Below are 25,376 nucleotides of genomic sequence, written 5' to 3' on the forward strand. Positions count from 1 at the left end.
GTCGATAATCGAAGATATCAATTATAAACAGTGGGGCAATTTGTATGCGGGACAGTCGGAGCTTATGTCAACGACCTGTCAGCACAGCATCCCCTCCAAGGCTCCTTACAGACCTACACATCTCCAGAGTCTTCTAGAAACAGTCTGATTTGCTTTTTGAAATTATCCGAATAGTTTCAGAAACCAGACTGTCAATATGCTCATTAAGGAATCTCACGTCGACGTGCCTACCAAGGCTGGTGGACAGGATGGATCGATGAGTAAGTTGATTCTTCCTAGATGTTGGTCATATGCATTGAGATGAAGTATATCTCTTGCGTGATAACATCTAATATGTAAATTACAGGAATCTACATATTTCATCCCACTGTTCCAGGCTACCCCAATGCCCGATTTCCAGGCGTCGTAGTCTTTAGCGAGATTTATCAAGGTAAATTAAATTATCACATACCAAGCAGCAATATAGAAACCTTCAATTGCTGACGGCGAATAGTTACCGGCCCTGTGGCCAGATTCGCTAGACAGATTGCTGGTCAGGGATACATTTGTGCCGCTCCATCGAGTTACCATGAATTCACTGGTCCTGAGCCATTGAAATATGATGCGGAAGATACAGACAAGGGAAATGCATGGAAGATTGCAAAGGTAGCCTCCTTCTACACAGCCCATACGTCACGAAGATGGAGATGATTGATGTCGGTTGAAATTTCGAAATAGAAAGTACACGCATACGACGAAGACGCTTCACTTTCAGTAGACTATCTTCTCTCCCTCCCCACATGCAACGGCCGCATTGGTGCCACGGGCATGTGTCTCGGAGGCCATTTGGCGTATCGATGCGCACTTGACCAGCGCGTCAAAGCTGCTGTATGCTACTTTGCGACCGATATCCACAGTGCGACTCTGGGGGAGGGGAAGAGTGATGATAGTTTGAAGAGGGCGGGGGATATTAAGGGGGAGTTGATTATGGTATCTTCTCTCCAGATTTGAAATATTCATTGGTTTTGAATATGTTTGCTAATTGGAGAGAATAGATCTTTGGAAAGAATGATAACCACGTCCCGCCCGAAGGACGGGACTTGATTCGCAAGACGCTGCATGAGAAGGGTGTGTTGTTCAGTTTCTATGAGGTTGCATGGGCTCAACGTGAGTTTCCTTCTTTTCCCCTTATGTTTAAAGATATCATAATCTGAGAAAAAGAAAATGGTAGACGCTTTCATCCGCGACGAACTCAGCAAAGGCCGCTATGACCCTGCTATTTCAAAGAGTTGTTTTGAGATGCTACTGGAGTTGTTTAATCGGACCTTGAAGCTTGATTTGGGTGATCATGATGGGAAAAAGCTTGAGATTGAGGATGTGTGTTAGACCTTCCTCTCTATTCATCTTTGAGGGACAGGAATTTGTGTCTGTGATTGTAAAGAATGGACCGGTTATGCAAGATCTTAGTATAGGAGACCAATACCTAGGTAGTGAGAATCGCCTTTTTTTCCCCCTCAAAGTTAGAAGATGGGATGATTGGTGACTTATTCTATGTTGTATATATACATAGCGCACCAAGAGTAAGGAACCATGACAGACACTATTCCATTTCTAAGGATTTGTGTCGTCTGTATAAAAGGTGATTCCACATTGCGAGAGCCAGAGATATAAAGCAGGGGATGTATAGCCAGAGTGCAGCCATCAATGCGAGAGGGAGGCTGGAGGTCCCGCAGATCAAGCCACGCATGGAGCTGGCGTACTTAGCTGCAAGGGCGTCAGATTTGATCTGAGATACACGCACGTTTTCCCGAAGACATGGTCCTTCAAGGGTCCAACTAAGGTCATGGTATCCTGAAACTGGCGTACTGTTTTATCTCACATAGCCATCGTTCCTGAAACCCTAGCTGTACAAGGGCCCTTGCTTGTAGGGCTGTCAGGTGCATGATCATGCATAGATCATATAAGCAGTGTACCACGATATGATTCAGCATTGGACCACAATCATCTCTTCTGATCCATCAGTAGTAAAGGATCTCATCTGAAAGTCAACGAATAGTTCTGAATAGTGTGATGCCCTAGATGTTGTATCAGAGGACAGAGCGAAACAATAAAACACGATATATCGCACTAGTGTAACAGACTATGCCTGTTTTAGTAGTAGCTGTCCGTGCCTGAGTCTACTTTGACCAATGAAACGCGCGCAATTGGCTGATCCTCGGCGAGACAGTGTGACCTTGGAAAACGGTAAGACATTTCCACCGATATATCGCATCTGATTGGCCAATGTACCTTAAATTACTTGAATAGATTACGCTAGCCAGAACTGGACTGTGGCTGGACTCTTGGTTGGGTGTAATTTTACGCGGCCTTGTTTTTCTAATATTAACACTAGGTTATCTCTCTAAAACATCAATCAACATCATCGCCATACGGGTTGCCACGCTCGCACTCTACACGTCGGCATATATCGACATATACGTCCAATATACATATCCCTCCGCTTCATTGTCGTTCGACGCATCGAACTACGTTTGGCCGCCGCTTTTGCGCCGATAGGACAGTCTTCATTCTGTGTCACACACCCGTGCGAGGCTCACAGCCCCGGGGTCGGTCGCAGTTACCGGTCGTTGGGGGAAGAACTCCACGGCAACAAACAATTCAACTTATCTTCAATTGATTTTTCAGTCTGGGATTCGTGACAGACACTTGATTGCTATTATCTTGTCAAAATGGGCTCAACGCAATTCGGCAATTTCCATGTGAGTGATGGCTGCGGATACATCTGAGACAGCACGAGGAGGGCTTGAGCTAAATATCGGGATAGGACTTTTGTCGCGATACAACGCTGCCGGTGTGCAATGTAAGTTCACTTCACTGACAATCCCCTTGGATATGTACCGATGATGATTGTTAGCTTTTCGTCCCAAGCAATCAACCTCCCAACGTCGCCTTTGGGGGCTGTGCGCTCACCGGTATTCATCTCACCAATGGCAGATATTTGGGCAATTTAGGTGAGTTGGCTCGCTTAGGCGTATGGCGAAAGGTATCTGACCAAAGTATAGGGTCAATCTTGGCCGCCTTTCTCGCGATACTTGCCTGTATTTTCCTGCTTCTCTTATCGGAACGAAAACGTGCGGCTGTGGGAAGAAGGTAGGCGTCATATCCAGTCGCATCGCAAGCGTATACTGACGGTGTACAGGGAGATTCAATTATTCTTGCTCGGCTATATCGTTATTTCGATTTGTGAGATTTTCACGGTTGGCGCGTTCCCTTTATCAGATGATGTTCGCAAGGTTAGTGTCTTGGCGATTGATAGCGAGCCACGAACTGATCGAAGCAGGGATTCTCTGCCGTACATGTCGCGGCTATAACTGCTACCACCTGGATATTATTTCTAAATGCACTGGTCGGTTTCCAGCTTCTTGATGACGGCACTCCGTTGTCTGTGGGTCTCTTCGCAGGTTCAGCGATAGTCCTCTTTATCGGAACTGGGTATATCGCTTTGGACACTGGTTTCAGCTGGACTGGTCACTTTGATTCTAGTCTGTCCGGCAACAATCGCAACATTGGCCTTTACGTGTTGTACCTGTTGTTTCCGCTTGTCTGTCTATTTTTCTTCTATATTCTAGAAGTCATTCTCGTTTTGAGAGTTCTTGGGGAACGAAGACCATTGAGTACGTTCGCCCAACCCAGTTTAATCGCCATAGCTAACTTGGTAGTCTACCTCACTCTTGCTGCTCTTCTCTTCGCCATCGGCCAGATCTTTGACTTTGTCATCAGCCCTCACATCTGCAATCCCGTCCACGGCAAAATCAACGGCGCCTTTTTCGAAACGCTATTCTCACTCTTCTCTGTCGTTACTGTGTGGCTGTTCTGGAGTAGCATCACCGAAGATGACTGGCCAGCAGCTTCCAGCGGCTACACCTAATGCTCAATCCAGCCAAAACGCATGGATGAATCTCTATATATACGAATACGAAAAATAACCATAAAAAGACGAACCTTTGCAATTTTGCTTTGCACAAAGATGTGCAAAGCAAACGCCTAATATCACGCTCGATTCTCGACATGTCCTTGATAATATTCACTTCTTTTTTCCCGCGATCGATATGATTTATTTCCTCTATGTCAGCGATATGATTCCCTTTCCTTATCTGTCTACTTGATACCTCAGTACATATTCGTTTGCCAACGATTGCAGACTATCTTCATTCTATGAATCTGGTGGTGTTACAAGATGAATGTCTTGCTGCTCTTGGTTTCTGTTGTATACCAAATGTATCATGCGTACGATATGATATGTGGTGTATGTATTTAATTTAAACTGTTTATTGATTCAATAAAACGAATTTACATATTATCCTTACCTCCAAATCTTTGAAAAGAAGATTCATTTCATCGTGAAATTATGCACTATATATCTGTACATAGTTATGGCTATTTACCATAAACCATGCAAAAACCAACCCCATCAAGAACCCAGCAAGCCCAGAGACGCAGATCATAATTGCACCTTGACATCAATACAAGGAATCGTCCATTCTGTCCTACCCAACAAACTGCGTAGCCACTCAAGTCCAATCCCAGTCCATTCTTCCGTTGTACCTGACTGCGATCGTCCAACTATACTGGCCGTAGTAGTAGTCCTCCGCTTTATCTCCTCAACAGCCGCACCTGCCAACGCAGTCGCAGTCGAATTTATACTCTCTCTAATAAACGATGTAAACGACTCATTCCCTCCAAATCCACTCACAGACTCAAATGCAGACATAGTAGCATTTCCGCCTATCGACGACCCATTCGTATATGTTGTAGACGAAAATCTCGGCGCAAACCAGTCTCCTCGAACATCGAAAAAGCACCGATCACTCCATTGGCAGGAGGATGTGAAGAGGATTAGGAGTAAGGCGGAGCAGTAGATGCAGGGTCGGTGGAGGATGTAGGTTAGGATTATGAAGGAGAGGATGAAGAGTGGAGAGGCGTTTGTTGGGATGAAGAGGAGGGGGAGCCAGCTGTCAAATCGTTAGTTTGAAGAAGTGAAAAGCGGGAAAGGGAGAGGGAAAGGGCTACCTTCGGAGACAGAACATGACTGAGTAACGCTGGCGGAGCGGTCGTTGAAGGAGTCGGTATGAATTTGATCTCTGGCGGCGAGGTAGGCAGATGAATTTACTGATCTGGTAATGCGCTTGTCGAGAAGATAAGAAAGAGGGAAAGATGGGGTGTACTCGTATTTGTGTGTCAAATGAGAGACTGTATATATAGAATGCAGGGCGCAGAAGTTTGAACGAATATGATGGGAGTTCAGAGGTGGATGTTTGAAACTCGAATGATTTATTGATGAGGGTTTCCGGAGGCGGAGCTTATTTTCGGGGATATGTCAGCGGGTCTTGGCGGACATATGACAAGAGATGGTTATTTTCACAACACTTCTATATTCAAACTAAATACATATTCAATAGTCGGACAATGATGTTGATTAGAATAAACAGCATCTGCTATTTTATTAAATATCCTGGATTCAATGCTAAGCATGGATCGTCATATTGACTAGTCAAATCATATCATGTCCCTCAGGCGTATGAATCTGATTTCTGTAGAAAGATTTGGCCTCTTCTCATACATTAGTAGCTGAATATAGTGGTTTGTTGATGCTTGTGCCGCATAATGGCCTGTATCGCCTCATCCAAAGTGGCGATGAATCATCGGCATCGTCCAAGTCGACTCAGCGCTTTAGTCATCGATCGAGACCCGATGCAGCTTGCAAGACGACGACGAGGCGTGACTGTCAATATTATGTGCAAGAGCCGTAGCAGCGCCGGTCTGATTGGGTATCATATTTTCATATCAATCATCCATGCATGATCACTTCTTCTTTGTCACCACCAGCACACCCTCCGTATCCTTCAGCTCGGCCAACCTCTTCTCCCTCTCCACAAGCCGATCTTTCTCTTCTTTAATCATCTGATCAACCGTCTTCATGGCATTTGCAAGTTTTTCCAACTCCGCCTGCTCAGTCGCCCTGCTATACGGATTTCCAGGACTATCATTATCCGGAATCTCTGCAGTTCTCCCACCACCGTTTTGTAGTAATGCTTGCTTCCCTTTCCCACTTTTCCCTCTAGATTGCTGTTGATTCGCCAACCCACCACCAGTAAGCACATCATAAAACTGTTCCACAGGCTCATTGAAAATAACCTCCTCATAATTCTGACTAACGACTTTCTCCCTCCTCTCCCTTTTGCCTTCAATATCATCTCCGTAGGGGTGAAGTTTCAAACTATGCCAAAGCGTCTGCGGCTTTTCTGTCGATTCCGGGACAAAATAGAGTTTTATTTGAATTTCGAATTCCCCCCATCCCGTCTCGGTGACTTCAAAAGGCGGTTGTTCAATTGTGCGTACGGATTGGGCGTATGTTTCGTGTAGTTTGAATTGGACTTTGCGCAGCCAGTAGGTTATGTCTTCGCCATTGACGCCCTTGACGAATACGCGCCATTGATGAGTGTGGTCTGGGGGCGCATTTGGAGGTCTGCTTTTGGGGTCGAAGGGCTGGGCTTCGCTGCCGAAGACTGCGATGATAATTTAGTTAGTGTCTTGATGTTGATGGGTATTGCGACAACTCTTGAAGCAAGCATACCAAATGGTCTGTAGACGGAAACGCCCTAGTAATTGTCAGCTTGGTTCGATAAAAAGGACAGAGTTATTGGCGTACCCTAACGCGCTTGGTGCCAGTAGCAGCAGGCATTTTCGGATGCAGTAACAAATGTACTTCAAAAAGAGGATGTTGTTAGTGGTAGAAGATGAGATTGGCGATCCTCAATACCGCCCGGAAATGCACGTGACCCTGCAAACTGTAAGCTTATTCGGCATAGCTTCCGACAGGCTCGATCCGTATTGTATGATTACGTAGCTATCGAGGGAACTCGGATCAATAAATCCCTCGACTCTCACCTGAGTACTTACTCTTGACAATAATATTAACACTCAATTGATAATTCTTTGCCTTGGGGAATTTGCGAAGTCACTATACTGTTGGAAATCTATAACTGCCGCCATGGCAGCTAAACGTCTCGTTGTAGCAGGCGGAAGCGGATTTTTAGGTAAATCTAACCATCATTGAATTAAGAATATGGAGAATTTTTGCTAATCCTGTATTTGATAGGGTCTAGAATATGTAAACATGCCAGCGTCCAAGGCTGGGAGGTAATATCGCTAAGGTACAATCCAACCATATATATGCACTATACAATCAAGTTTAACATCTCATGACAGTCGTTCCGGAGAACCCAAATGGGACACCGTAACCGCATCCAAAGAACGACCTGGATGGGCCAGCGAAGTCGAATGGGCAAAAGCCGACATTCTCAAACCAAATACATACAAACCATTCCTCAAAGGTGCGACGGCCGTTGTGCATTCGATGGGTATATTGCTGGAGGCGGATTACAAGGGTGTTGTGCAGGGCAAAGAGTCGATTATCACCGGTTTACAAAGGGCGTTTAGTTCGACGAAGAGGGGCACTCAGGATCCGTTGAATAGAGCGGCTGGGGAAGAGTTGAGGCCACAGGAAAGGGATGGGCAGTTGACGTACGAGGTTATGAATAGAGATACAGGCATGCATTATCTTCTAGACTGGAGAGCGGACAGAACTGATACTCGTTATAGCAATCGCCCTTGCGCAAGAGTCCTCCTTTGAACATGTTCCCACTTTCGTCTACATTTCCGCTGCCGCCGGCGCTCCAATACTCCCAGGCAGATATATATCTACCAAAAGAGAAGCTGAAGCCATCATATCGTCGTCCCTACCCGATCTTCGAAGTATCTTTATCCGCCCAGGATTTCTTTATGATTCCAGCAGAAAGATCACTCTCCCCATTGCATTGAACGGAATAATTGGTTCCCAAGTGGATGCTCTCCTTGGAGGACGCCTTAAAACTCTTGCAGGAGCCATGGTTGAGAAGCCACTCAAAGCAGATGTCGTCGCGCAAGCGGTTGTAGAATCCATTGCGGACGAGTCGGTAAAAGGTGTGGTTGGAACGAACAAGATTGAGACCCTGGCGACCAAAAACTGGCGGAAAAGTATGCTCTAAATCGTCGAATAGGTCCAACTACAATAAACGGATATATTTCGATTGTTTTGCAAAGAGATACTCCGCTCACAATGCTGTACCACGCTCAAAACTGTCTCTAATCTCTTTCGTGTACTATAGGAATGTTGTTAGAATAAGCAGCTTGAATAGAAAAGAAGCGCTCTCACCTTATCATAAAACCGAGCAAGCTTTTGGTTAAACTGCTTGTTCTTTTCATTGATGTACGTAACATCAGGATCTTCCTCACCGCGACGATCTCGTCGCTTCTTCAATCGAACTTCTTCCGCCTTCCTCAAATCAGCGACCAATCTGTCAACTGCCGCGCGATCAGGCTTGTTCTCAGTGAAGTCTGTTGAATCAGCCGTAGAATAAAACGTCCCATTTCTATCCACCGCAACAAGCTCGCCATCATTCGTTTCCACAATCTCCAATCCACCACTTGCAGCCGCACGCTCCACAGCGGCAATTTTCTCCTTTTCGTATGCGTCTAGATTAGGCTGCATTTCGCGTAGTTGCCGTTTATATACTTTACGAGCATCCTGGCGGTAGTCTTGGAAAGCCACGTCATCGCGATGTCGTTGCTTCTTTTCCATACGTCTGTCCCATCGTTCGGACTCTTCAACCGTCCAGTCCCAAGCTCGCTTGCGTTCAAAGTCCTCGCCGGCTTCTTCAGTATCGGCTTTCAGTAGATTATGAGATGCGAATGCATGCTTGCGTGAAAGGTTGGAAAGCAAGGCGGGATCTGTGGCAAGTCGTTGGGACTCGGCTATGGTCTCTTTCAAGTTGCTGTCGGTGGCGCTTTTCTGCGGTTCTCGTTAGTACAGAGAGCGTGTATTGTATAGCTAATCCTAGCTTACTGCGCGGGCTTTCAGCGCCTTGAACCTTTCCAATCGCTCTCGTGTTGTATTTGAGGCGCCACTGTTGCTGTTTGAAGCTTTGTTTTCAAGCTCTTCGCTCGACGTGCTGGGCTTTGAATCCTTCTCTCCTTCTTTAACATTTTCGGTAGCATTAACTGGATCTGCCTTGCTTGATGACATCTTGATGATAGTGACCTGAATCTGTAGGTGCTTAGCCGAAATGCATCAAATTTGTTGATTCTATCGTAAAGAGAAATGCATGAAATTACGAGGTTTGGATTATGTCATCAGCCGCTTGAGAACCACCAGTAAATTACGTGTATTGATACACAAGGACTGTACCAACCCCGCATGGAGCTAGTATCTAACAGGAATAGCTGTAATTTAAGAACAGGTGCTTGATGAACTCAGGAGATCTGTCACTTCATTATTCACACAATTACTCCATACTTTCGACAATCTGACGACAGAACAAAATTGACGAATGTCTAAATGCCGAGGTTTAGCATCACATCTTGCGTTGAAACGACAACCATGTTACCGACGAAGACACTCTAACAGTGCCCATGGCGACAGCTCCGCCAGCGCTGCCAGTGACTCCACAGCGGCCCCATCCCAATTACTGCGATATGCTTTATCTGGAGACACGGACATCCATCCAACGCCAGCAAGACGATATACGACTCCGATACAACTCGATAAAGACCTAGAGCTGATCTTGTCGAAGCGGACATTTGGCGCACAGCATCAACGGGGTAAAGTGGTTTCATTACCCGGTAGACGCGTGCCTACAGATTTGCAAGAAGTATCCGATCTACAGCAGTTGAACTTATGGTTTGAGCAATATGTAGCTGCTGGCTGTCAGTTGCCGATCCTGGACGATTTGCTGAGCGATGCGCTTGTCAGGTGTGAAAAGTCTGGCTCTTCTCTCGAGATCCTGTCTGTTTTGAGTACTTTCGAATCTAGACTCAGGGATGAAGGAGCTGAGATCCCTCCAGCGATTCGTCTCTCTGGGCTTTATTATGCTTGCCAAAGCTTGTCGGTACCTGCTATACGCTACCATTTGAAACATCTTTTACACATCCCAAGCGAATATGGAAAGAGAGCGGAAGATCTGGCTCAATGTCTTCTTCGGACGGTGCGAACAGTTCGGTTTTCCAACCCGGCTTACGATACGCGACCCATATTAGAACTCGTTGCAGAACCAATTGATAACCCCAAACAGAAGACGGTCTTTAGCCGCCTACCATTCAGTGAGGGAATGAGCACTTTGATTGAGCTTCTATGTGAGCTGGGGGCAACCAATGCCCACAAAGACGTGTGGGATGCGCTGATGAGACGCATCGAAGGATGTCAGCGATCGAGAACACTTTCTTGGTCTATGGTTGACGATGCTTACAAATCTGTCTTGGTATTTTTCAAATTTGGTATGACAGAATATGGGGTGTCCTGTATGAACCAGATATCAAAGACAGTCAAAAAAATGTCGCCATCACTACAAATCAGGTCAGAGCTTGCTGCCCTTTTGAATAAAAAAGGTATAGATGTTCCTCCAATTATCGAAGTACGAATTCAAGCAACACTTAGGCGGAAACTCAAACAGCAGGGTACCAAACGCACAGATGACGTGAAAGTGGGCGATGATATGATGGACTTTTCGATGGTCCTAAGTCTGCTCGAACACATCAACAACTACGGCACATCTGTCTCAGCATCCGAGATTGCGAATGTAATTGATTCTCTAAATGAATGCGCAGGATTAACAATCCCGCTATTCAAAGACTCCTCCCCAAACCGCAGCGTCGAATATGCCTGGTCGCCTCAGTGGGTTCCCGGAGTCTCATCCTCGGCTATAATCTCCTTCTCGCAGAATTCACAAACTTTGGGTCTACTCCGAGCACAGATTGCGAGTAGAGGAATCATCTTCTCTCCAGAGCGTAGCCGGAACCTCGTACAGCTCGGGCACCTCGTACGACGTGAACTTATCTCTGGGGAACAGGGGGAGACGACTCCGGAAGACGGGCCTGATACTTGGACCAAGACGGGGTACCTTGTAGTCTTTGACCGGGTATCAGCCGAATACCTGCTTATCTATCTCGGAGAAGACATCAAGATCATTGATCCGGAATACAGGCCTCATTCTGGAGATGCTTTATCCGGCGACTTTGAAAAGCACACATTGATTGGCTCACTTGCGCACATATCTATGCCAAAAAGTGTCCAGCATTTGAACAGGGGTATTGGGAAAGTTATTACGCCAGTGAAAAACTCGGCCAACCGTTATGTCCTGGATCTCGATTCCGGTGCTAATCTGCGGCCGTGAAAGTACGACAATGACCCCTGTAGACTAATCATGTTTGAGTCATGTATGTACAGATTGCGCTTAAAGTAATTCATGAATGGAGAGAGTCGAAGGGGGCACGTGAGATACTGTGCCCTCGGAAGGAACCGACGTCCAACATCAACTGACTCACACCTTTCTTTTTCCGCCAACAACATCCGTCGCATCACACTTTTCTTCTTCTCACTACTTCTCTCTGCAGTCTCCGCTATCTTAGATTCTACACATAGTCACCTCGAAGTTGTCATTCTGTTGCAAGAGTAGTTTACACAAATACTCCCACCACAGGCCGGCAGGCAGGCAGACAGACCGGCTGTGGCGCCACGTTCATTCAATACATCTCGATGACTATAACTGCAAACTCTCGAAGCTAGCTACCTATGCTAATTTAGCTGCATGTCACAACCTAACAAGCTAGCAAATGCCACACTAGTGACGGATGGGACCAACAAAGCCACAGCAGCTCTTCCAGCCAATTGAGAACGAAATATGCTGTTCTCCAGAAATCCAACCTGTCCCGCTATTTCAATTTGTTCATCCGTTTAGCTCAGGGGAGCCTTGTACCTAAGCTACAAGTGGAGTACGAGTAATTACAGAGATGTTTCAGCTACATTTCCAGATGTGATACATCTGATATTTGGTGTCACAACCAGGCTAATGCATTGTTAGTGCAAAATTCGTGGGACTGCAGCATGAACAAAATGCACCGAACGACCTCTTGACAGGTCTCTTAGTTCAAGTTAGTGCAAAATTGAGACTATCTCTCTCAGCTACGCTTCTCGGATTCGTTGCAGATATCTCTGCCCATGCACCCGGCAACTAATCAGACCCGTTTCTATATGTCCAAGGATAAATCCAGATGGTACAGAAAATGGATGGACACAGCTATTTTCCACTTCGCGGTTAGAGCCGATGTAATGCATCATGCGTGAGCTTATTCGCTTTCATACCGAGTGCAACCGGGTGATTGCAGGCATGAGACAAGCGACTAAAGTCTTTGACAGGAGGAGGCTGCAGCACTTCCCCAAAAGTCCGGTTTACTCTCGTAGCTTAGAAGGGTTCAGCAAGGGGCGGGTGGAGCATACACTTCTCATGGTCCCCGAGAGTTTGATCACTTCGAGGCCGATTGGCGTTTTACAAACCAAATCACTGCTTTTAATTTCGTCAACCCAAGACTCACAGGTTAATGCTCCACTAGACTCCCTTTTTCTCTATGCCTCAACCACATGCACACAGAGTATGGCGAGATTCCTGAATCATACCCGATCATAACGGGCTTTGAATCTAGAGGCGTCGAAACACAGATGTTTCCACGGTGGCACAGCATCTGATATCGCTAGTCGCGGTGAAACGATCAGGGACAGCCAACTTGACTCAATGCTGAAGAGGAATAGTTGCTTTTGCGCCAACAGCTATCAGAAACGGCAGTCCGGATAGAGGTCTCATTATCACATGATAAATGGTTCGTTCAGCTAGTGACAGCTCTCAAAGCAAGGATCCGTAGTTCCGATTACACACCCACCCGGCATGATGTCCTGCGCCATGGAGACGCCAAAGGTCGTCAGCCCTCCGTTCATTTCTGGACTTGGCAGATTCTAGTTGGTGGACGATGCTTTGTCATTGCATAAAGGCAGTGAATAGAGTCTCGAACAAAGCGATCCCTTCAAATAGACTTCACCTTATCCCTCAGCAGCAATGAGTCTGATCCGCCAAGTTCAATATTGGGCGAAACGCTAGAATATTCATTCGACCCCATTTACATACTGTATTTGCGAAGTGACTTCGGATTGTACTCTGCATACCATATTCTGATCCACCCTTCAGATGGCGCATACCCGTGATGTCAGGACCTAGGATGGATCCCTTTTTCTTTTTCTGCAGATGCGGGACTCCAGATTAGAAGCGCATACCTGTCTCAGCTACGCCTAGAAACAGAATAAGAAAGTTCGCATCTAGAAGCTAATAAGCTGTACGTAGTACTGAGTTATATCTAAGCTCCGGTACGTTTCTTTTAGCCCGTGGAAAATGGCTAAATCTACTTTACCTTTTCTGTTACTTCTGAAACAAATGGCCGGTAACCTGTCTCCGTGATCGCGATGGAGTACATAGGCGTTCATGCAATGAATTGTCAGTGGTCAACGTGATGCGTCAGCGATGCCGTTGCTATACGGCCTGCAGGTTTAAATCCCATGTCTCTGAACTCCCCAGGACCTACTGCCAGTTTGAGTAAGTAGAATGGTTCCAATGTGCCCAATCTTCTAAAGACCGACGCATCCTAGCTTGTGGTTCGCTCGTGACTCTGATTAGAGTCGCGAACGTTCGTGTCTGGAAGATAACGATCATGTCCTGGGCAGCACTTGAACCTTGATACAGGAACTTAACCTCATTAAGGCTTGACTTTGACGATCTATTTACCCATGGACTGAAACGAGCCATTAACTGTGCCACCTACTATTTACTTTTGAGGGCATGGCAAGCTTAGACCGTCCAGCTGGAAGCTACCATGACTTGAGTCTTCAGGATCGATTGAGCTAGACATGATCTATCCTCGCCTACATCGTCGCACTGGCCAAGTAGCTACGATCCCATTGACCAAAATTTGATTGATGATAGCGATATCCACCTTGAAATCAGGTTCATTGGCTGTCAAACTATACGATCAAAAGGAAATTCACCCTGAAGTGCCGGTCCTGAAGAAATAATCTCGATGTCGATCTCAGTAGTTTTGGTGGTTAACCTCATGATCATATGACAATGGACACGATCAATACGAAACAGTTGTTATGACAAACTGGCGGGCTGCCACATTGTGAACCTCTTTCGAAACTTGATGCTATACTACAGTATCCGTGATCACCTCTGCATATAAAGCTCTACCTACCCTCCGCCTACTTGTACATACTCATTCAAGCAGGTTCAGACTGATCACTGCTACAATATTGATACTGATAGAGATTTTTACCAGACAAGGTGACAAAGAAGTTTATCAGATGAAGTTGTAGCAACCGGATGGATGTCAAACATGCTTGAATACTTCAAATGACGGATCTACATTGAGTCCTGAAACGGGAATGCCGCCTCAGGGGCTTTTGATTCAGCTTGTCTGCGAGTGAGTCTCTTTTAAGAAATGTCCAAATGCATCCTCAACACCATACCCAAAATACCTCCTCGGCCGGCCGTGGATACCCCAATATGTCTCTCGGTCTACAGGCCTCCTACCAGTCGGAAAGAGTGCCACGGCGTCAACATGATGACCAGCACGGTCCATTTGGTCCATTAATGGGAACACAGAAAAAAGAATATAATGTTCCTTTTAGCTTCATGACTCCGGACAATCCGGCACTGCTGTCTCCATCGTCTTCGACTTCTCAATACAGCATACCCAGTTCGTCAATCTTCAGGTATATAACGAGGAGAGCATCTCTTGGGTTGTCGAAAGCAGGGCTGATAGAAGTATTAGTTCCGTCTATCCTGATCACTCTTCTCAATCAGCTCATTCTCTTTCACCTGAGGAGAGCTTTCAACCTGTATATCCTATAGCAGGGAGAATAAGCCAAGGTGTGGACACATTTATTGGTAAGCGGAGACTACCCATGGCTCATCAAGAAGATTCTTCCTCTGGGTAAGTACACGGCTTTGCTTTCCATACACCTATTAGCCTTTCGTATCTCCTGTTCATTTTTCTAAATCTGTATAGTCTATCGCATACTGCCAGAAGACGCAGCGGCATACCTCGCGGGTTTGATAATCTTCTCCATCCTACGGGGCAAACAGTACATTCCGCAGGAAGGACATCGGCAACTACTTCTCCTACAGCATCAAGACAACCTTCATCTAGGTTACGACTACATATTCGCCAACAGCCTGTTGCAACTAGAGCATGCTCAGCAGGCGAGAAGGATCGTCGTACCATAGATCCACCACCTATCTTGCAACTACTCTTGGCAGATTTCAATCCAGGATCAGAAGCAGATCTGGCTATCCTACAGAATTCGCGGTTTACAGTAGGCTGTCTGTTGTATCTTGTGAAAAAGTCAAGTTCTGGCGGGGAAGATGAGCTCATTCACCATTCTCGAATTCCAGAATCTCCCACTGGACACCGACGTGACGAAAGGAGTAAAGCTCGCAGTACCTACCAGTTCGACTCGAGGACTACCACTACTAGAAGTCATGTCAATGAGAAATCGAATCCCTCAGATGAGCGTTATGTGCAGATATTATCTGGGAAAACCTATGTATCGCCCTTCCATGTGCCATACGACCCTGATCCTGAAACCGCACCGAATCATCCTTCCTCTCACTCTCACCAAGCGCAAACATATCATCATCATCACCGCCGCCACAACGTGATAGAATCACCTAATCCCCCAGCAACATTCTTCGTGTTCGCCGACCTTTCCATCCGCACTTCAGGCACTTACCGTCTAAAATTCCGTTTAATGGACTGGGGCCTAGCCGCTGAAACCGGCGTACCCCAACCCATCTTGGCTGAATGCCTCTCAGACGCCTTTGAAGTATTTTCGTCTAAAGAATTCCCCGGTCTGATGGCTTCGTCTGCTTTGACTTGGAATTTGAGGAAGATGGGGATGATGGAGTTGAAGCCGAGGGATGGGAAGGGAAAAGGGGTTGCGAAGAAAGGGAAGAGGAGGGTTGATGGTGGCGATCAATAGCCCTAGATATAAGATCTGTGTGTATGAACGTGTGTGATTATGTATGTGATGGATTGTAAGATTTAAAATATTTGACCTTGAAGAAGATCCTCCTGTGTTCATTTTCCATGAAAATATACAGTAAAAAGCTAACCTACAACTCAAGCCAGGCAGCAGGCAAATCAGGCTTGAAATTCGGATCATCCCACGATTTCCTCAGCTTCACGATATTTTTACTATTCCACATAACATAATCAAGCTTTATCCGATCAAGGATCTCAGTAGCCGATTCATGCCCATCTTCACGCAACAAGACCACAAGGTTCCTCGTTCCGGGCATGTAGCCCAGCGCACTAGCCATTTCGTACCAATTTATGGCTAGACGACGCCAATCTTTCTTAGTGAGGGTGAACCAACCAAATAAATCCACAAACCATGTTCGAATGGGGTGTTTTTTGGCAGCTATGTCTTCGCGAGAAGGGACTTCTCCTTTGTAGATACGATAGTAGTAATTCCCCAGTCGGAAGCATGCTTCGCCGTGACCGGTCATTGCTGCTACCACTAAACATTGCTCATATGATTCCCAGTCCCCCTTTTCCTTTCGGATATAGGCATAACTGACGAGAGCTGCGGGATCTCGATAAGTCAGAGCGCCGAGTTTCATTAATTCGTCTGCTTCGTCGTATCTTCCGGCTTCATTGTGAATTTCGACGAGATACTTCCACGGCGCTTGATAATGACCCTCATATGTAATATCATTATTCCGCTCCGCTGGAGAAAATGACGGATAAGCGATTTTGTTGAGATACTGAAAGATCTCTAAAGCTTCATCCTTTCGTCCCCATCTCCATGCAACGTCTCCCCAGACCATAAGTGCCACGGGATCATCTTTTTCGTAGGCGATTTTCTTGATTCTCTCGATTTCTCGCGAGTTGGGTAGATTGGTTCCATGTTTCTTGATCTGTGAATGGACGAATTGGATCATGGACCAGACGACGCCGGCTTCACTAGTGGCAGCTACGGACCATCTCACGACATGCGTTTCCCACGGAGCCGACGAGAAGATCGCGAGCGCAACGTCGAGTACTCTAGCGGGGTCACCGGCCCATATAGGCTTTAGGGATTCCGCGGTGGCCGGGCTGTTGTATGCGGCGTGTATAAGCCTCCTACCAATCTCACGGAATACCTGGAGCGACATCTTTGAATCTAACACTTTGGCTCTTCGATTATCTGCATATATGGTCGCGTAATTCTTTTCGAATCTTTTCTTGACTCCATCGTGTTCTGCCCACCATTCCTCTGGTTCGACCACAGAGAACTCCTTGCCATAGGTTCTGTTGAGTGACTTAGCGGCGGGTGATCTCAGGGGTCTTTTTGCCTGATAATTGCTTGTAGCTGTGTAATTTCTTGTCGTCGCGGGGGTTCTTATTATGTTCGTTGTCGTTGGTATGGTTGAAGAGGGGAGGAGAGATGGTCTGCGAGCACACGACTGGCAAAGTGGTCGCAAGATTTGAGATGATCGATGCAGAGACATTGCGGCACTACATTCGAGAAACTTAGGCGAGTATGTACAAGGAGTATATGAGTTTGAGACCGGTATAAGTCGACTTTCTTTGGTAGCTAGGTCGCTGGATTGTTTTCATAGACAAATTGCAGCGTTGAAGCCAGTCGCGGCTTTCTTTCAGACTGTTGATGCGGAGTAAGGAGGCCTCCGATTGGTCAATCCGGCTACTACCTAAAGCACGCCTTTTTGGGAAGGGAATCAGTCTTCGTCATTCAAGATCAATCTTCGTACGTTCTGTTGCCATCGCTCCGTCTCCTCCGCCTGCAACAGAAAATAAGTCTTATACAATACTCAAGCAAGATATATCGTACATCTATCTCAAGCACCGAAGAATGCAAGTCGCAAGCTCATTCCGCAGACCTGCCTTTCCAGCAATTCAACGAGCTACATCTACATCCCACTGCTACCCATACAAAACAAGGCCTTGGGGCTCCTTGAGAATGTCATCGTGGACAACAGTCCCATCCAACCCTCCCGTCTGCACACTCTCCTCCCTCGACCATTTAGTCCTAACAGTCCAATCCATCCCAGCCACCATCAACTTCTACACTCAAATCCTAGGCATGGCCCATCAATCCTTTACATCACCTTCCGACGCCACAAGTACACCCCGGCACGCACTTTTGTTCGGCAGCCAGAAGATCAATCTGCATCAAACCGGTAAGGAATTTGAGCCCAAGGCAGCCAGGGCGTTGCCGGGGACGGCGGATCTATGTTTTTTGACTGAGGAGGATGTTGGGGTTGTGTTACAGAGATTGACTGAGAAGGGTATTGAAGTGTTGGAAAGTGGGCAGGTGGTGAAGAGGACTGGGGCGAGGAGTGCGTTGCGAAGTGTGTATGTGAGAGATCCGGATGGGAATCTGATTGAGTGAGTTCCGAGCAGCTTTGACATCCTTTAAGACATGTGCTGACAAGCTGCGCTCAGAATATCGAATCCCACCGTATAAGTTGATATGAATTCGAGTAAGGAATTTGTCGAAAAAGGCAGGTCGTTCAAATTGAGAACATCGAAGAGTCAAATTGATTGTAGTAAGACATACCGTCAGAAGTAATCTATATGCCATTATTTCAACTGATAAAGTGGTAAAACATCGACTCAACCTTGCATACCCGGCTAGAGTCAGAATTGCATCCAAACCAGACGCTTCTTGCCCCTATTGAAAGTAGATAATGTACAAATGTGAACGTCCATCAACTACCTGTGCATATGGAAGCTGGCGTCGCCATAAAGGCAAAAGGAAACCAACCACCCGCACAGATATTGCCCTCCAAGGCCGAAATCCACACCCCATGATGCTATGACAATCTTACTCCATCACAACCTTCGCACCAAGACCCTTGAGCGTCTCAATGATTTTTTCACACTCATCCTTGGCCACATTCTCCTTCAAGACCTTGGGGACACTCTCAACGAATTTCTTGCTGTCGACTAACGAAAGACCAAGCATGGACTTGATCTCCTTGATCACCTTAGGTTTCGAGGCGGCATCAAACGATTCAAGCTTCAAGTTGAAGAGAGTCTTTTCTGCGGCCGCAGGAGCAGCTTCTTCCTCTTCAGCGGCGGCGGCACCACCTGCTGCACCACCTGGACCAGCGGCGACGGCGAAGCCGCCAACGGGGAGATCGGGGATGTTTAAGCGAGACTATGTCCGCGGAGAGTAACATTGATCAGTATGATGTTCTTTCTCGTATACAATTCACGCATTGGTCTCAATTCGCAGTGTATCATTGCCAATAGTAAGTAAAATCAAAACCAACCTTCAAGCTAGCAACAAGATCCGCAGTCTCCAACAAAGTCAATTGACTAATCTGATCGACAATCTGTACAATCTTCGGATTGGCAGGCGCAGCAGCAACAGCATCGGTAGATTGCCATCTATGAGCGCCCGGCACCGTCGTCCGTCGTCGTTGCTGATATGTAGAACAAGAAGATGTCGAAATGCGTAAGAAGGGAGCCGATGAAGAAGTTGAGGAGCGGACGACTTGTCTGCAGCAGCGAGCTGCGGTTTGTGAAGAAATTGACATTATGAAGAAATTTGAATTTGAAGAAAGGAGAAGAAAGCAGAAAAGGCAATATAGTAATACAAGGAGAGTTGGACCTCGAACAATCAGCTTTCTATTCTTCCCGATGTTGTTGATTCCGGAACTTCTTTTCTGAAACTAATTTTCGGGGATACCACGTGATATGAGTCACGTGAGCATATCCGTATTCCGTAATCAATTGCGTTATGTTACGGTATTTTCTGTACTGTAACAGATTCGGCAGTGGATTCATTGATGATGGAGATAATATCGCTGAAATCGCCAAAAAATTAACGCGAAATAATTAGGAATATGATTGAGTTTCAGGAGTATAAGTCATCTATTTGCATTGCTCTTCATTTTCAGAACCGATCTCCTCACTACTTTTGAGAGAAGTATATTAATAATGACAAAAAGTATAAGAAAGATCAGTCCCATCAGGTCAGTTCGTTCTTTTAATCCTCATCCCAATTGGGATTTTGGCCAGGTGGCTTGGGGCCACCAGCCTGACGAGCGACAATAATCTGGTCGACGCTCAAGACTGTGCGCGCAGACTCAGTCGCCAGGCGGATTGCCCAGCTCTTCGAAGCCATCAGGTCTAGAATTCCTTCTTCCAAAGCATCAACAGTGCCCGTCGAAGAGTTACCAAAAATATCCACACCTGTTGTCCAGTAAGGTTCTTCATCGTCTGAGTCTGAGTCTTCTTCAGACTCCTCTGAAGAGTTTTCTGAATCATCTTCATCTTCGTCTTCTTCTTCAGAGTCGGATTTCTTGTTGCGCTGGTGAGCAGTGTATAGTCGTGACAGAACCTCTGTGGCATCAAGACCAGCGGATTCGGCCAATGTCCGTGGAACGACTTCAAACGCTTCGGCGTACTTCTTAATAGCATACTGAGCCAACCCCGGAGTCTTGTCCGCAAAGGCAGAGATGCGTTCAGCCAATTGAAGCTCTGTAGCCCCAGCACCAGGGACGAGACGTGGGTCCTTAGTGATAGCTTTGACAACATTGACGCCGTCGTCAATGGCACGCTCGACATCATCAAGATGGTTTTGCGTGGCACCCCGAAGTACAATTGTAGCTGTGCGAGTGACAGTATTTGCATCCTCTTGACGGAAAACAGTCACACGGTCACCTCCAATCTCCGTGGTTTCAACAACGTCGATATTACCCATTTCATCCGGCATGGGAGCACCAAGGCGGGCGAGCGGTGTGGCGCCGACAACCCGGCAAAGACGACGTAGTTCGAATTTGGACATAATCTTGATAACCAGGATATTGAAACGGTTAAGGTAGTGCAGAGCCAATTCGCCCACTGTAGATCCAGCAACAACAACACGTACACCAGAATCGTACAACTCCTTGATAGTAGCTTCGAGACGGTCTTCCTCTCCCTTTGAGAAATCGAGCATCTCCTGTGCATTCTTCAAAAGAACAGTGCCTTTGGTCTCCGTCTGCGAGGTATCAATCGGGCAACTAAAGACACCAACTTTGGCCTTGCGGGCCTTCTTAATTTGTCCATCGGGCTCACGGCCAAAGACCATACCTTTGACTACACGTGATTGTTCCAAGCTGCCACCCATGATCTTGACCACTCTGACATTGTCGACGTTGAAGTTGGTGGGATTTTTAGGGAGGACCGCAAGCACGGCTTCGGAGACGAGGGCGGAAAGGACTTCTTCAGAGCCGGACTGTTTGCTAGCGATGACGGTCCTAAGTGCTTTGCTAAGCTCTGCTGCCGAACGCATTTCCTTAAGGCGATCTACTTCAAGATCTAAATATTCGTTAGCACATAAATTCAGTTCGTTCTTCACGGCAAGAACAAACCTTCCAAGGTTTTCAAGGCAAATCCCTGTGCTTTTTCATAGCCATTCACAATATCACTTGTTTTCAATCCCATCCTCAACAGCTCTTCCGCCTTCTTCAACAGCTCTCCAGCAAAGACTATGACCAGGTTCGTTGCGTCGCCCATCTCGGAGTCCTGCTGCTGACTAGCCATCACAAGCAACTTGGCGGCGGGATGCACAACATCCAGCTCTCGTAGAATTGTTGCAGCATCTGATGTTAAGAACATTTTTTGTAAATGGTTGATGACGATCTTATTGCGGCCATAGGGACCTAGAGAGGACTGCACGGTCTGAGAGATTGCTCGACATGCTTCGATGTTGCGGATCACGGCACCGTCTTCGGCATCATGGCTAGGACGAGAAGTTGCGTTAGTTGTGTAAATAACGGGTTATGACTTATCCAGAAATCTGAATGAAGAACATCTCCTACACACCTTTGATATCCAGGCTTGAAAAGACCGGCCTGGGAGGGACCGGGGATTGACAACGACATAGCTCTCGCACAAACGCTGGAGCGTTCGTATCACTATAAAACGGAGAGTAAAAAGGAAGTCGATTAACTCAAGGGATTAATCAAGATTTTTTGAGTCCACAGATTCGTGTCTACTGATCAACAAGTCAACCGAAAATGTTCAGCGGGGGTAATTTTTGAGAGGAGCTTCCCGCATGCAAACATGTCAAACATGATTTAGGTACTTAACTCACCATTTCATCTTTGTATCTAATGAAATGCCCCTGGGTGATGGATATAGAGTGCTCCAGCTGATGAGATAGTTATACTACTTACATTTGACTATGTTCCACGGGCCACCCCCGCGTAGTCAGATGTTTGAAAAACCAGAGATCTTTTTACATAATAGGTATGCCCAGCCCGACCTTCTTTTGTCCCTCGAGCGCAGCGAGAGCAGATAACTCGTCTCAACCTATGAAAAGATGTAGCATTGCTGTGCAATACTGGCTTGCACAAAGAGAAGTTCGGCAGCAACCGTCGCGCGCCTTCCTGGCTATTTAAGCCAGAGGATCTCTCCAAAATGAGATTTCAAGTGAAGCATTACAGCTTATTCCCCTATTCTCTGTCAGACGTGGTAGCTCAGTTCCCAGTGCTTTCTCTGTGTTCTACAATTCGACAACAAGAAAAGTATTGTGCATTAATATTATGAAAAATAATGATAAATCGATGAAGGCATGGTTAGGATACGACTCATGTCAGGGTATCCGATATATATGTTTTCAAGTCATCTCGAAACTATTTCCTTATTTGGGCCATAAATCCTGGGTTTCATCTCTAGGCCTAAATAGTAATGTTAGAAACCCCTTTTCTAACTATATGGCTTTTTCTTCCCTACTTTTATTAACATATGTCACATAACAGAGGGTTCAGTGTGGTGTGGTGCAGTGTAAGACCCTCATGCTACGTGCATTTGAAATATTCCACATCGACACTCCCAGGACGAAATCTCAAGCAGAATTTTGATAGTCTCATCTAGTCTGGTAGAAATAGTTTTTACTTAATTGCAAAAACTTATGCTTAAAAGTACAACAATATATCGTGCTCTATAATCGGTTTAGGAATCTCATGGAGCACCGACATCATATCATGATGTTGATGCAGCCATAAAACAATTTAATCCACTGCAACTCGTGAATATGTATGCAGAAAAGGATAGAATAGTAAGAAATGTTCGATTCTGCGTCCTTGAGTGCCGTTCCACTCGGTATGGGATTACAATCAATTCATCCTTGGTGCAAAGGCGAGAAGCAATGTAAGATCATCTTACTAGCAGTATCTCCTACTTTGACATACCCATCATAGTAAAGAACCTTCCTTTAATAGAATATTTTCTAGAGAAGTCACTTCCAGGAATTCCCTAGCACCGAGGCGTCTGCGAGATAGTCCTTTGGAAGAAGTCAATGACGGCGTTGCCAATCACCGCGTCCTTAGCAATGACTAGAAATTTCAATACTCCGTCTTCAGCACCAAGAACGACTTTGACAGAGTATTGAAACACAGTTATTCCTCTCCCGCGGACCTTTTTCTTTTCAAATTGCCCAAGGTCAACGTTGCTGAAGTCAAATGGAATAATTCCGACGTATTCGACTTCTGGACCAGTCTATTAGATTTTTCTAAATCGAAAGTTGAAAAACTCATCAATTTACGCATCAACTTCTGGATTAATACCTTTACGGAACGGAATCCATTGTTTGAATCCATAGTGTCGTCGACTCCTTCGCGTCTTTGGGCGGATGCCTTCCAATCTACAGAGTGCGGCGCCACGGGCAATGGCTGACTGTCTTTATTTTTCTCTAAAGTAAAGACATTAATATGAGAAGCCGTCTCTAGATGGGTCGTTATCGACACACTCACGGGTTGTCTGGAACAGTGATGGTTATCCTGCCAGCTGGCTCGAAATACTTCGCTAACTTTTGTCGGAGATACTCGGAGTCTCCAAAACCTCCAACTAATATTATAGTTATGACCTAGATATTTGTCTCCGTGAGGTACCGCGATGGTAGTGCAGTGGCAGTGCTCCATGTGTCTAGATAGAGAGATATTCCTAATTTGGAACTAACATCTGACTGCACAAAATATCCAACTTGACTACAGTTTCATATACTGCTTCAACCTTTACTAACTACGATGAGCCTTGGGAGTTCCTAACATGAGCACATGGTTTATCATTCTTCCATTCTATGGCGCTTATGCTCTCGTAGAGAATTTGAGTGAGGTCTATCAAAAACAAAGCATATAAATTATATCACTAGCTCCTTAAATCTATACGTCAATACTAACTTATGTAGTCATCAGAACACTACCTAGCTTATCTGTCAATTTTCAGGGGCCAAACATGATGACTATGCATCAAGGATGACCTCCTCTCGGTTCACTTACGAAGATCGATTCAAGGTCGTAACAGATATTTATAGATTTCTTGTTCTCGGTTGACCTTTGAGTTGTCCGCAAGCACTGGGTTGACATCCACCCATATCAATATTGGCCCCTTTCGGTCCTCAGTAAGTTACCTAGGTATGTTACCTACCTAGGCAACTGCATAGGAAAACATCGGTATTCAGCTATCTAACGGTCGATCTGCTCACGTTCACGCACTACCTAATCAGTCACAATACAAGTCCCTCGATATGTAGCTAACCGGGCTGGAAATAATAATTGTAACATCGATACGCAGGTTCTGGTTATATCTTATCCATAGCCCTAACATTGGAACTTTTATGCAATTTCGTAGACTGTATGTGGTGCCTATCTATCTATCTATATACATATACACATATACTCATATACTCATATAGGTTTCCCTTTTGGCTTCCGAGGTTACCTAGAATGATGATATTTCGAATATGCGAATTAACTCAGAAAGCAGAATTCACGTGTAAGAATGGATTCTGTCTTATCAAAGCATGTCCACACCTCGACCCTTCTGAGGTTCTTATCTTCATGCAATGCAACCTACTACGTATATCCCATCTACACGTGTGTTGAAGATGTCATATCATCAGCCCCAGTCACAGCACACACTAAACTCAAGTGCCGTTAGCCACCTAGGCGCGGACCATTTGCGTCAACTGAAATCTTATCCCATAGTGATACGTAGTGGGATGTGTTGAAATGGACGTGCCGGATGGATCCATACGTAACCTTTGGGGTCCAAAATCTAGGTTTAATGATATTTCTGTGCTTGATACCTAACTGAAACGTAGTAGAAAGCTTACTTTGAGCGATGTATTGGCCATAAGAATCTTTGAAGATAAGGTCTTGTCCTAATATGCTCTGTATGGAACTGGAAAATTTCCAATACTATGAGAGGTAGGCTTATCGATTACATGACTTTAAATGTCATGCTGACAGCTATCTTTGCGATGGAGGAATCATTTCATTCGTATCATTATACGTATTAAGTTTCTCTAGATGACGTCCGGAGACCTATTTCCAGCCCTGAAACTGATAGCCATCTAACCTATGATCCGGGGCGTCACATCGAGATGAAAGGCTCATGAGGCTCGTAGCCTCGTACTACTA

The 25,376-nt window shown here is 45.8% G+C and overlaps 13 protein-coding genes across 15 annotated transcripts; 6 read left to right on the top strand and 7 right to left on the bottom strand.

The window, feature by feature from the left end:
- Positions 1–115: 115 nt before the first annotated feature.
- TSTA_044770 (dienelactone hydrolase family protein) lies at positions 116–1,378 on the top strand. The gene is made up of 6 exons (XM_002484919.1): positions 116–260; positions 347–430; positions 494–645; positions 718–969; positions 1,035–1,146; positions 1,211–1,378. Exons 1-6 carry the CDS (start codon positions 197–199, stop codon positions 1,363–1,365), a joined length of 819 nt encoding a protein of 272 aa, XP_002484964.1. The 5' UTR covers positions 116–196; the 3' UTR covers positions 1,366–1,378.
- A 1,016-nt stretch (positions 1,379–2,394) lies between these two features.
- Positions 2,395–4,326, top strand: TSTA_044780 (export control protein CHS7-like, putative). The gene is made up of 7 exons (XM_002484920.1): positions 2,395–2,738; positions 2,804–2,839; positions 2,894–2,990; positions 3,042–3,129; positions 3,179–3,272; positions 3,320–3,653; positions 3,699–4,326. The coding sequence occupies exons 1-7, from the start codon at positions 2,709–2,711 to the stop codon at positions 3,905–3,907; spliced, it is 888 nt and encodes a 295-aa protein (XP_002484965.1). The 5' UTR covers positions 2,395–2,708; the 3' UTR covers positions 3,908–4,326.
- A 32-nt stretch (positions 4,327–4,358) lies between these two features.
- Positions 4,359–5,307, bottom strand: TSTA_044790 (uncharacterized protein). The gene is made up of 2 exons (XM_002484921.1): positions 5,050–5,307; positions 4,359–4,991 (listed from the first exon to the last, which is right to left on the bottom strand). The coding sequence occupies exons 1-2, from the start codon at positions 5,064–5,066 to the stop codon at positions 4,481–4,483; spliced, it is 528 nt and encodes a 175-aa protein (XP_002484966.1). The 5' UTR covers positions 5,067–5,307; the 3' UTR covers positions 4,359–4,480.
- A 155-nt stretch (positions 5,308–5,462) lies between these two features.
- TSTA_044800 (histone acetyltransferase subunit (Yaf9), putative) lies at positions 5,463–6,765 on the bottom strand. Its single transcript, XM_002484922.1, has 3 exons — positions 6,689–6,765; positions 6,614–6,638; positions 5,463–6,545 (listed from the first exon to the last, which is right to left on the bottom strand). Exons 1-3 carry the CDS (start codon positions 6,719–6,721, stop codon positions 5,842–5,844), a joined length of 762 nt encoding a protein of 253 aa, XP_002484967.1. The 5' UTR covers positions 6,722–6,765; the 3' UTR covers positions 5,463–5,841.
- Positions 6,766–6,891: 126 nt separating this feature from the next.
- On the top strand, positions 6,892–8,845 carry TSTA_044810 (uncharacterized protein). Of its 2 annotated transcripts, XM_002484923.1 has the most exons (4): positions 6,892–7,076; positions 7,139–7,193; positions 7,249–7,589; positions 7,642–8,845. In XM_002484923.1, the coding sequence occupies exons 1-4, from the start codon at positions 7,031–7,033 to the stop codon at positions 8,064–8,066; spliced, it is 867 nt and encodes a 288-aa protein (XP_002484968.1). In that variant the 5' UTR covers positions 6,892–7,030; the 3' UTR covers positions 8,067–8,845. The 2 variants fall into 2 exon arrangements, with proteins under 2 accessions (XP_002484968.1, XP_002484969.1); XM_002484924.1 differs by having other exon boundaries at positions 7,139–7,589.
- Positions 7,247–9,170, bottom strand: TSTA_044820 (SYF2 splicing factor family protein). Of its 2 annotated transcripts, XM_002484925.1 has the most exons (3): positions 8,924–9,170; positions 8,234–8,869; positions 7,247–8,180 (listed from the first exon to the last, which is right to left on the bottom strand). In XM_002484925.1, the coding sequence occupies exons 1-3, from the start codon at positions 9,101–9,103 to the stop codon at positions 8,133–8,135; spliced, it is 864 nt and encodes a 287-aa protein (XP_002484970.1). In that variant the 5' UTR covers positions 9,104–9,170; the 3' UTR covers positions 7,247–8,132. The 2 variants fall into 2 exon arrangements, with proteins under 2 accessions (XP_002484970.1, XP_002484971.1); XM_002484926.1 differs by having other exon boundaries at positions 7,247–8,869.
- A 237-nt stretch (positions 9,171–9,407) lies between these two features.
- Positions 9,408–11,876, top strand: TSTA_044830 (uncharacterized protein; the record flags this gene model as incomplete). The annotated part of the gene is made up of 2 exons (XM_002484927.1): positions 9,408–9,829; positions 9,890–11,876. The coding sequence occupies 2 exons, from the start codon at positions 9,408–9,410 to the stop codon at positions 11,244–11,246; spliced, it is 1,779 nt and encodes a 592-aa protein (XP_002484972.1). The 3' UTR covers positions 11,247–11,876.
- Positions 11,877–14,857: 2,981 nt separating this feature from the next.
- On the top strand, positions 14,858–15,934 carry TSTA_044840 (uncharacterized protein; the record flags this gene model as incomplete). Its single annotated transcript, XM_002484928.1, has 2 exons — positions 14,858–14,886; positions 14,962–15,934. The coding sequence occupies 2 exons, from the start codon at positions 14,858–14,860 to the stop codon at positions 15,932–15,934; spliced, it is 1,002 nt and encodes a 333-aa protein (XP_002484973.1).
- A 31-nt stretch (positions 15,935–15,965) lies between these two features.
- On the bottom strand, positions 15,966–17,570 carry TSTA_044850 (uncharacterized protein). Its single transcript, XM_002484929.1, has 2 exons — positions 17,127–17,570; positions 15,966–17,099 (listed from the first exon to the last, which is right to left on the bottom strand). Exons 1-2 carry the CDS (start codon positions 17,445–17,447, stop codon positions 16,068–16,070), a joined length of 1,353 nt encoding a protein of 450 aa, XP_002484974.1. The 5' UTR covers positions 17,448–17,570; the 3' UTR covers positions 15,966–16,067.
- A 114-nt stretch (positions 17,571–17,684) lies between these two features.
- TSTA_044860 (uncharacterized protein) lies at positions 17,685–18,529 on the top strand (the record flags this gene model as incomplete). Its single annotated transcript, XM_002484930.1, has 2 exons — positions 17,685–18,345; positions 18,442–18,529. The coding sequence occupies exons 1-2, from the start codon at positions 17,810–17,812 to the stop codon at positions 18,527–18,529; spliced, it is 624 nt and encodes a 207-aa protein (XP_002484975.1). The 5' UTR covers positions 17,685–17,809.
- A 255-nt stretch (positions 18,530–18,784) lies between these two features.
- TSTA_044870 (putative mitochondrial 54S ribosomal protein MNP1) lies at positions 18,785–19,502 on the bottom strand (the record flags this gene model as incomplete). Its single annotated transcript, XM_002484931.1, has 2 exons — positions 18,785–19,120; positions 19,236–19,502. The coding sequence occupies 2 exons, from the start codon at positions 19,500–19,502 to the stop codon at positions 18,785–18,787; spliced, it is 603 nt and encodes a 200-aa protein (XP_002484976.1).
- A 280-nt stretch (positions 19,503–19,782) lies between these two features.
- Positions 19,783–21,958, bottom strand: TSTA_044880 (t-complex protein 1, theta subunit, putative). Its single transcript, XM_002484932.1, has 3 exons — positions 21,778–21,958; positions 21,324–21,694; positions 19,783–21,270 (listed from the first exon to the last, which is right to left on the bottom strand). Exons 1-3 carry the CDS (start codon positions 21,834–21,836, stop codon positions 19,955–19,957), a joined length of 1,746 nt encoding a protein of 581 aa, XP_002484977.1. The 5' UTR covers positions 21,837–21,958; the 3' UTR covers positions 19,783–19,954.
- A 1,538-nt stretch (positions 21,959–23,496) lies between these two features.
- Positions 23,497–23,876, bottom strand: TSTA_044890 (uncharacterized protein; the record flags this gene model as incomplete). The annotated part of the gene is made up of 2 exons (XM_002484933.1): positions 23,497–23,627; positions 23,822–23,876. 2 exons carry the CDS (start codon positions 23,874–23,876, stop codon positions 23,497–23,499), a joined length of 186 nt encoding a protein of 61 aa, XP_002484978.1.
- Positions 23,877–25,376: the final 1,500 nt, after the last annotated feature.

This window comes from Talaromyces stipitatus, genomic scaffold (genome assembly GCF_000003125.1).
Source record: "Talaromyces stipitatus ATCC 10500 scf_1105507295515 genomic scaffold, whole genome shotgun sequence".
In the NCBI taxonomy this organism is placed as follows: Eukaryota; Fungi; Ascomycota; class Eurotiomycetes; order Eurotiales; family Trichocomaceae; genus Talaromyces; species Talaromyces stipitatus.

Bases quoted from the DNA above. Each gene is read 5' to 3' on its own strand.
- TSTA_044770 (XM_002484919.1), top strand. From the start codon at position 197: ATGCTCATTAAGGAATCTCACGTCGACGTGCCTACCAAGGCTGGTGGA. The intron at 431-493 runs GTAAATTAAATT...GACGGCGAATAG, and splicing joins CTTTAGCGAGATTTATCAAG to TTACCGGCCCTGTGGCCAGA. The intron at 970-1,034 runs GTATCTTCTCTC...TGGAGAGAATAG, and splicing joins TTAAGGGGGAGTTGATTATG to ATCTTTGGAAAGAATGATAA.
- TSTA_044780 (XM_002484920.1), top strand. From the start codon at position 2,709: ATGGGCTCAACGCAATTCGGCAATTTCCAT. The intron at 2,739-2,803 runs GTGAGTGATGGC...ATATCGGGATAG, and splicing joins CGCAATTCGGCAATTTCCAT to GACTTTTGTCGCGATACAAC. The intron at 3,654-3,698 runs GTACGTTCGCCC...CTAACTTGGTAG, and splicing joins TGGGGAACGAAGACCATTGA to TCTACCTCACTCTTGCTGCT.
- TSTA_044800 (XM_002484922.1), bottom strand. From the start codon at position 6,721: ATGCCTGCTGCTACTGGCACCAAGCGCGTTAGG. The intron at 6,639-6,688 runs GTACGCCAATAA...GACAATTACTAG, and splicing joins CTGGCACCAAGCGCGTTAGG to GGCGTTTCCGTCTACAGACC. The intron at 6,546-6,613 runs GTATGCTTGCTT...TTATCATCGCAG, and splicing joins TTCCGTCTACAGACCATTTG to TCTTCGGCAGCGAAGCCCAG.
- TSTA_044810 (XM_002484923.1), top strand. From the start codon at position 7,031: ATGGCAGCTAAACGTCTCGTTGTAGCAGGCGGAAGCGGATTTTTAG. The intron at 7,077-7,138 runs GTAAATCTAACC...TGTATTTGATAG, and splicing joins AGGCGGAAGCGGATTTTTAG to GGTCTAGAATATGTAAACAT. The intron at 7,194-7,248 runs GTACAATCCAAC...ATCTCATGACAG, and splicing joins TGGGAGGTAATATCGCTAAG to TCGTTCCGGAGAACCCAAAT.
- TSTA_044820 (XM_002484925.1), bottom strand. From the start codon at position 9,103: ATGTCATCAAGCAAGGCAGATCCAGTTAATGCTACCGAAAATGTTAAA. The intron at 8,870-8,923 runs GTAAGCTAGGAT...CGAGAACCGCAG, and splicing joins AGGCGCTGAAAGCCCGCGCA to AAAAGCGCCACCGACAGCAA. The intron at 8,181-8,233 runs GTGAGAGCGCTT...ACATTCCTATAG, and splicing joins TTGCTCGGTTTTATGATAAG to TACACGAAAGAGATTAGAGA.
- TSTA_044850 (XM_002484929.1), bottom strand. From the start codon at position 17,447: ATGTCTCTGCATCGATCATCTCAAATCTTGCGACCACTTTGCCAGTCG. The intron at 17,100-17,126 runs GTGTTAGATTCA...ATGTCGCTCCAG, and splicing joins CAGATAATCGAAGAGCCAAA to GTATTCCGTGAGATTGGTAG.
- TSTA_044880 (XM_002484932.1), bottom strand. From the start codon at position 21,836: ATGTCGTTGTCAATCCCCGGTCCCTCCCAGGCCGGTCTTTTCAAGCCT. The intron at 21,695-21,777 runs GTGTGTAGGAGA...TTCTCGTCCTAG, and splicing joins TTCAAGCCTGGATATCAAAG to CCATGATGCCGAAGACGGTG. The intron at 21,271-21,323 runs GTTTGTTCTTGC...ACGAATATTTAG, and splicing joins TGCCTTGAAAACCTTGGAAG to ATCTTGAAGTAGATCGCCTT.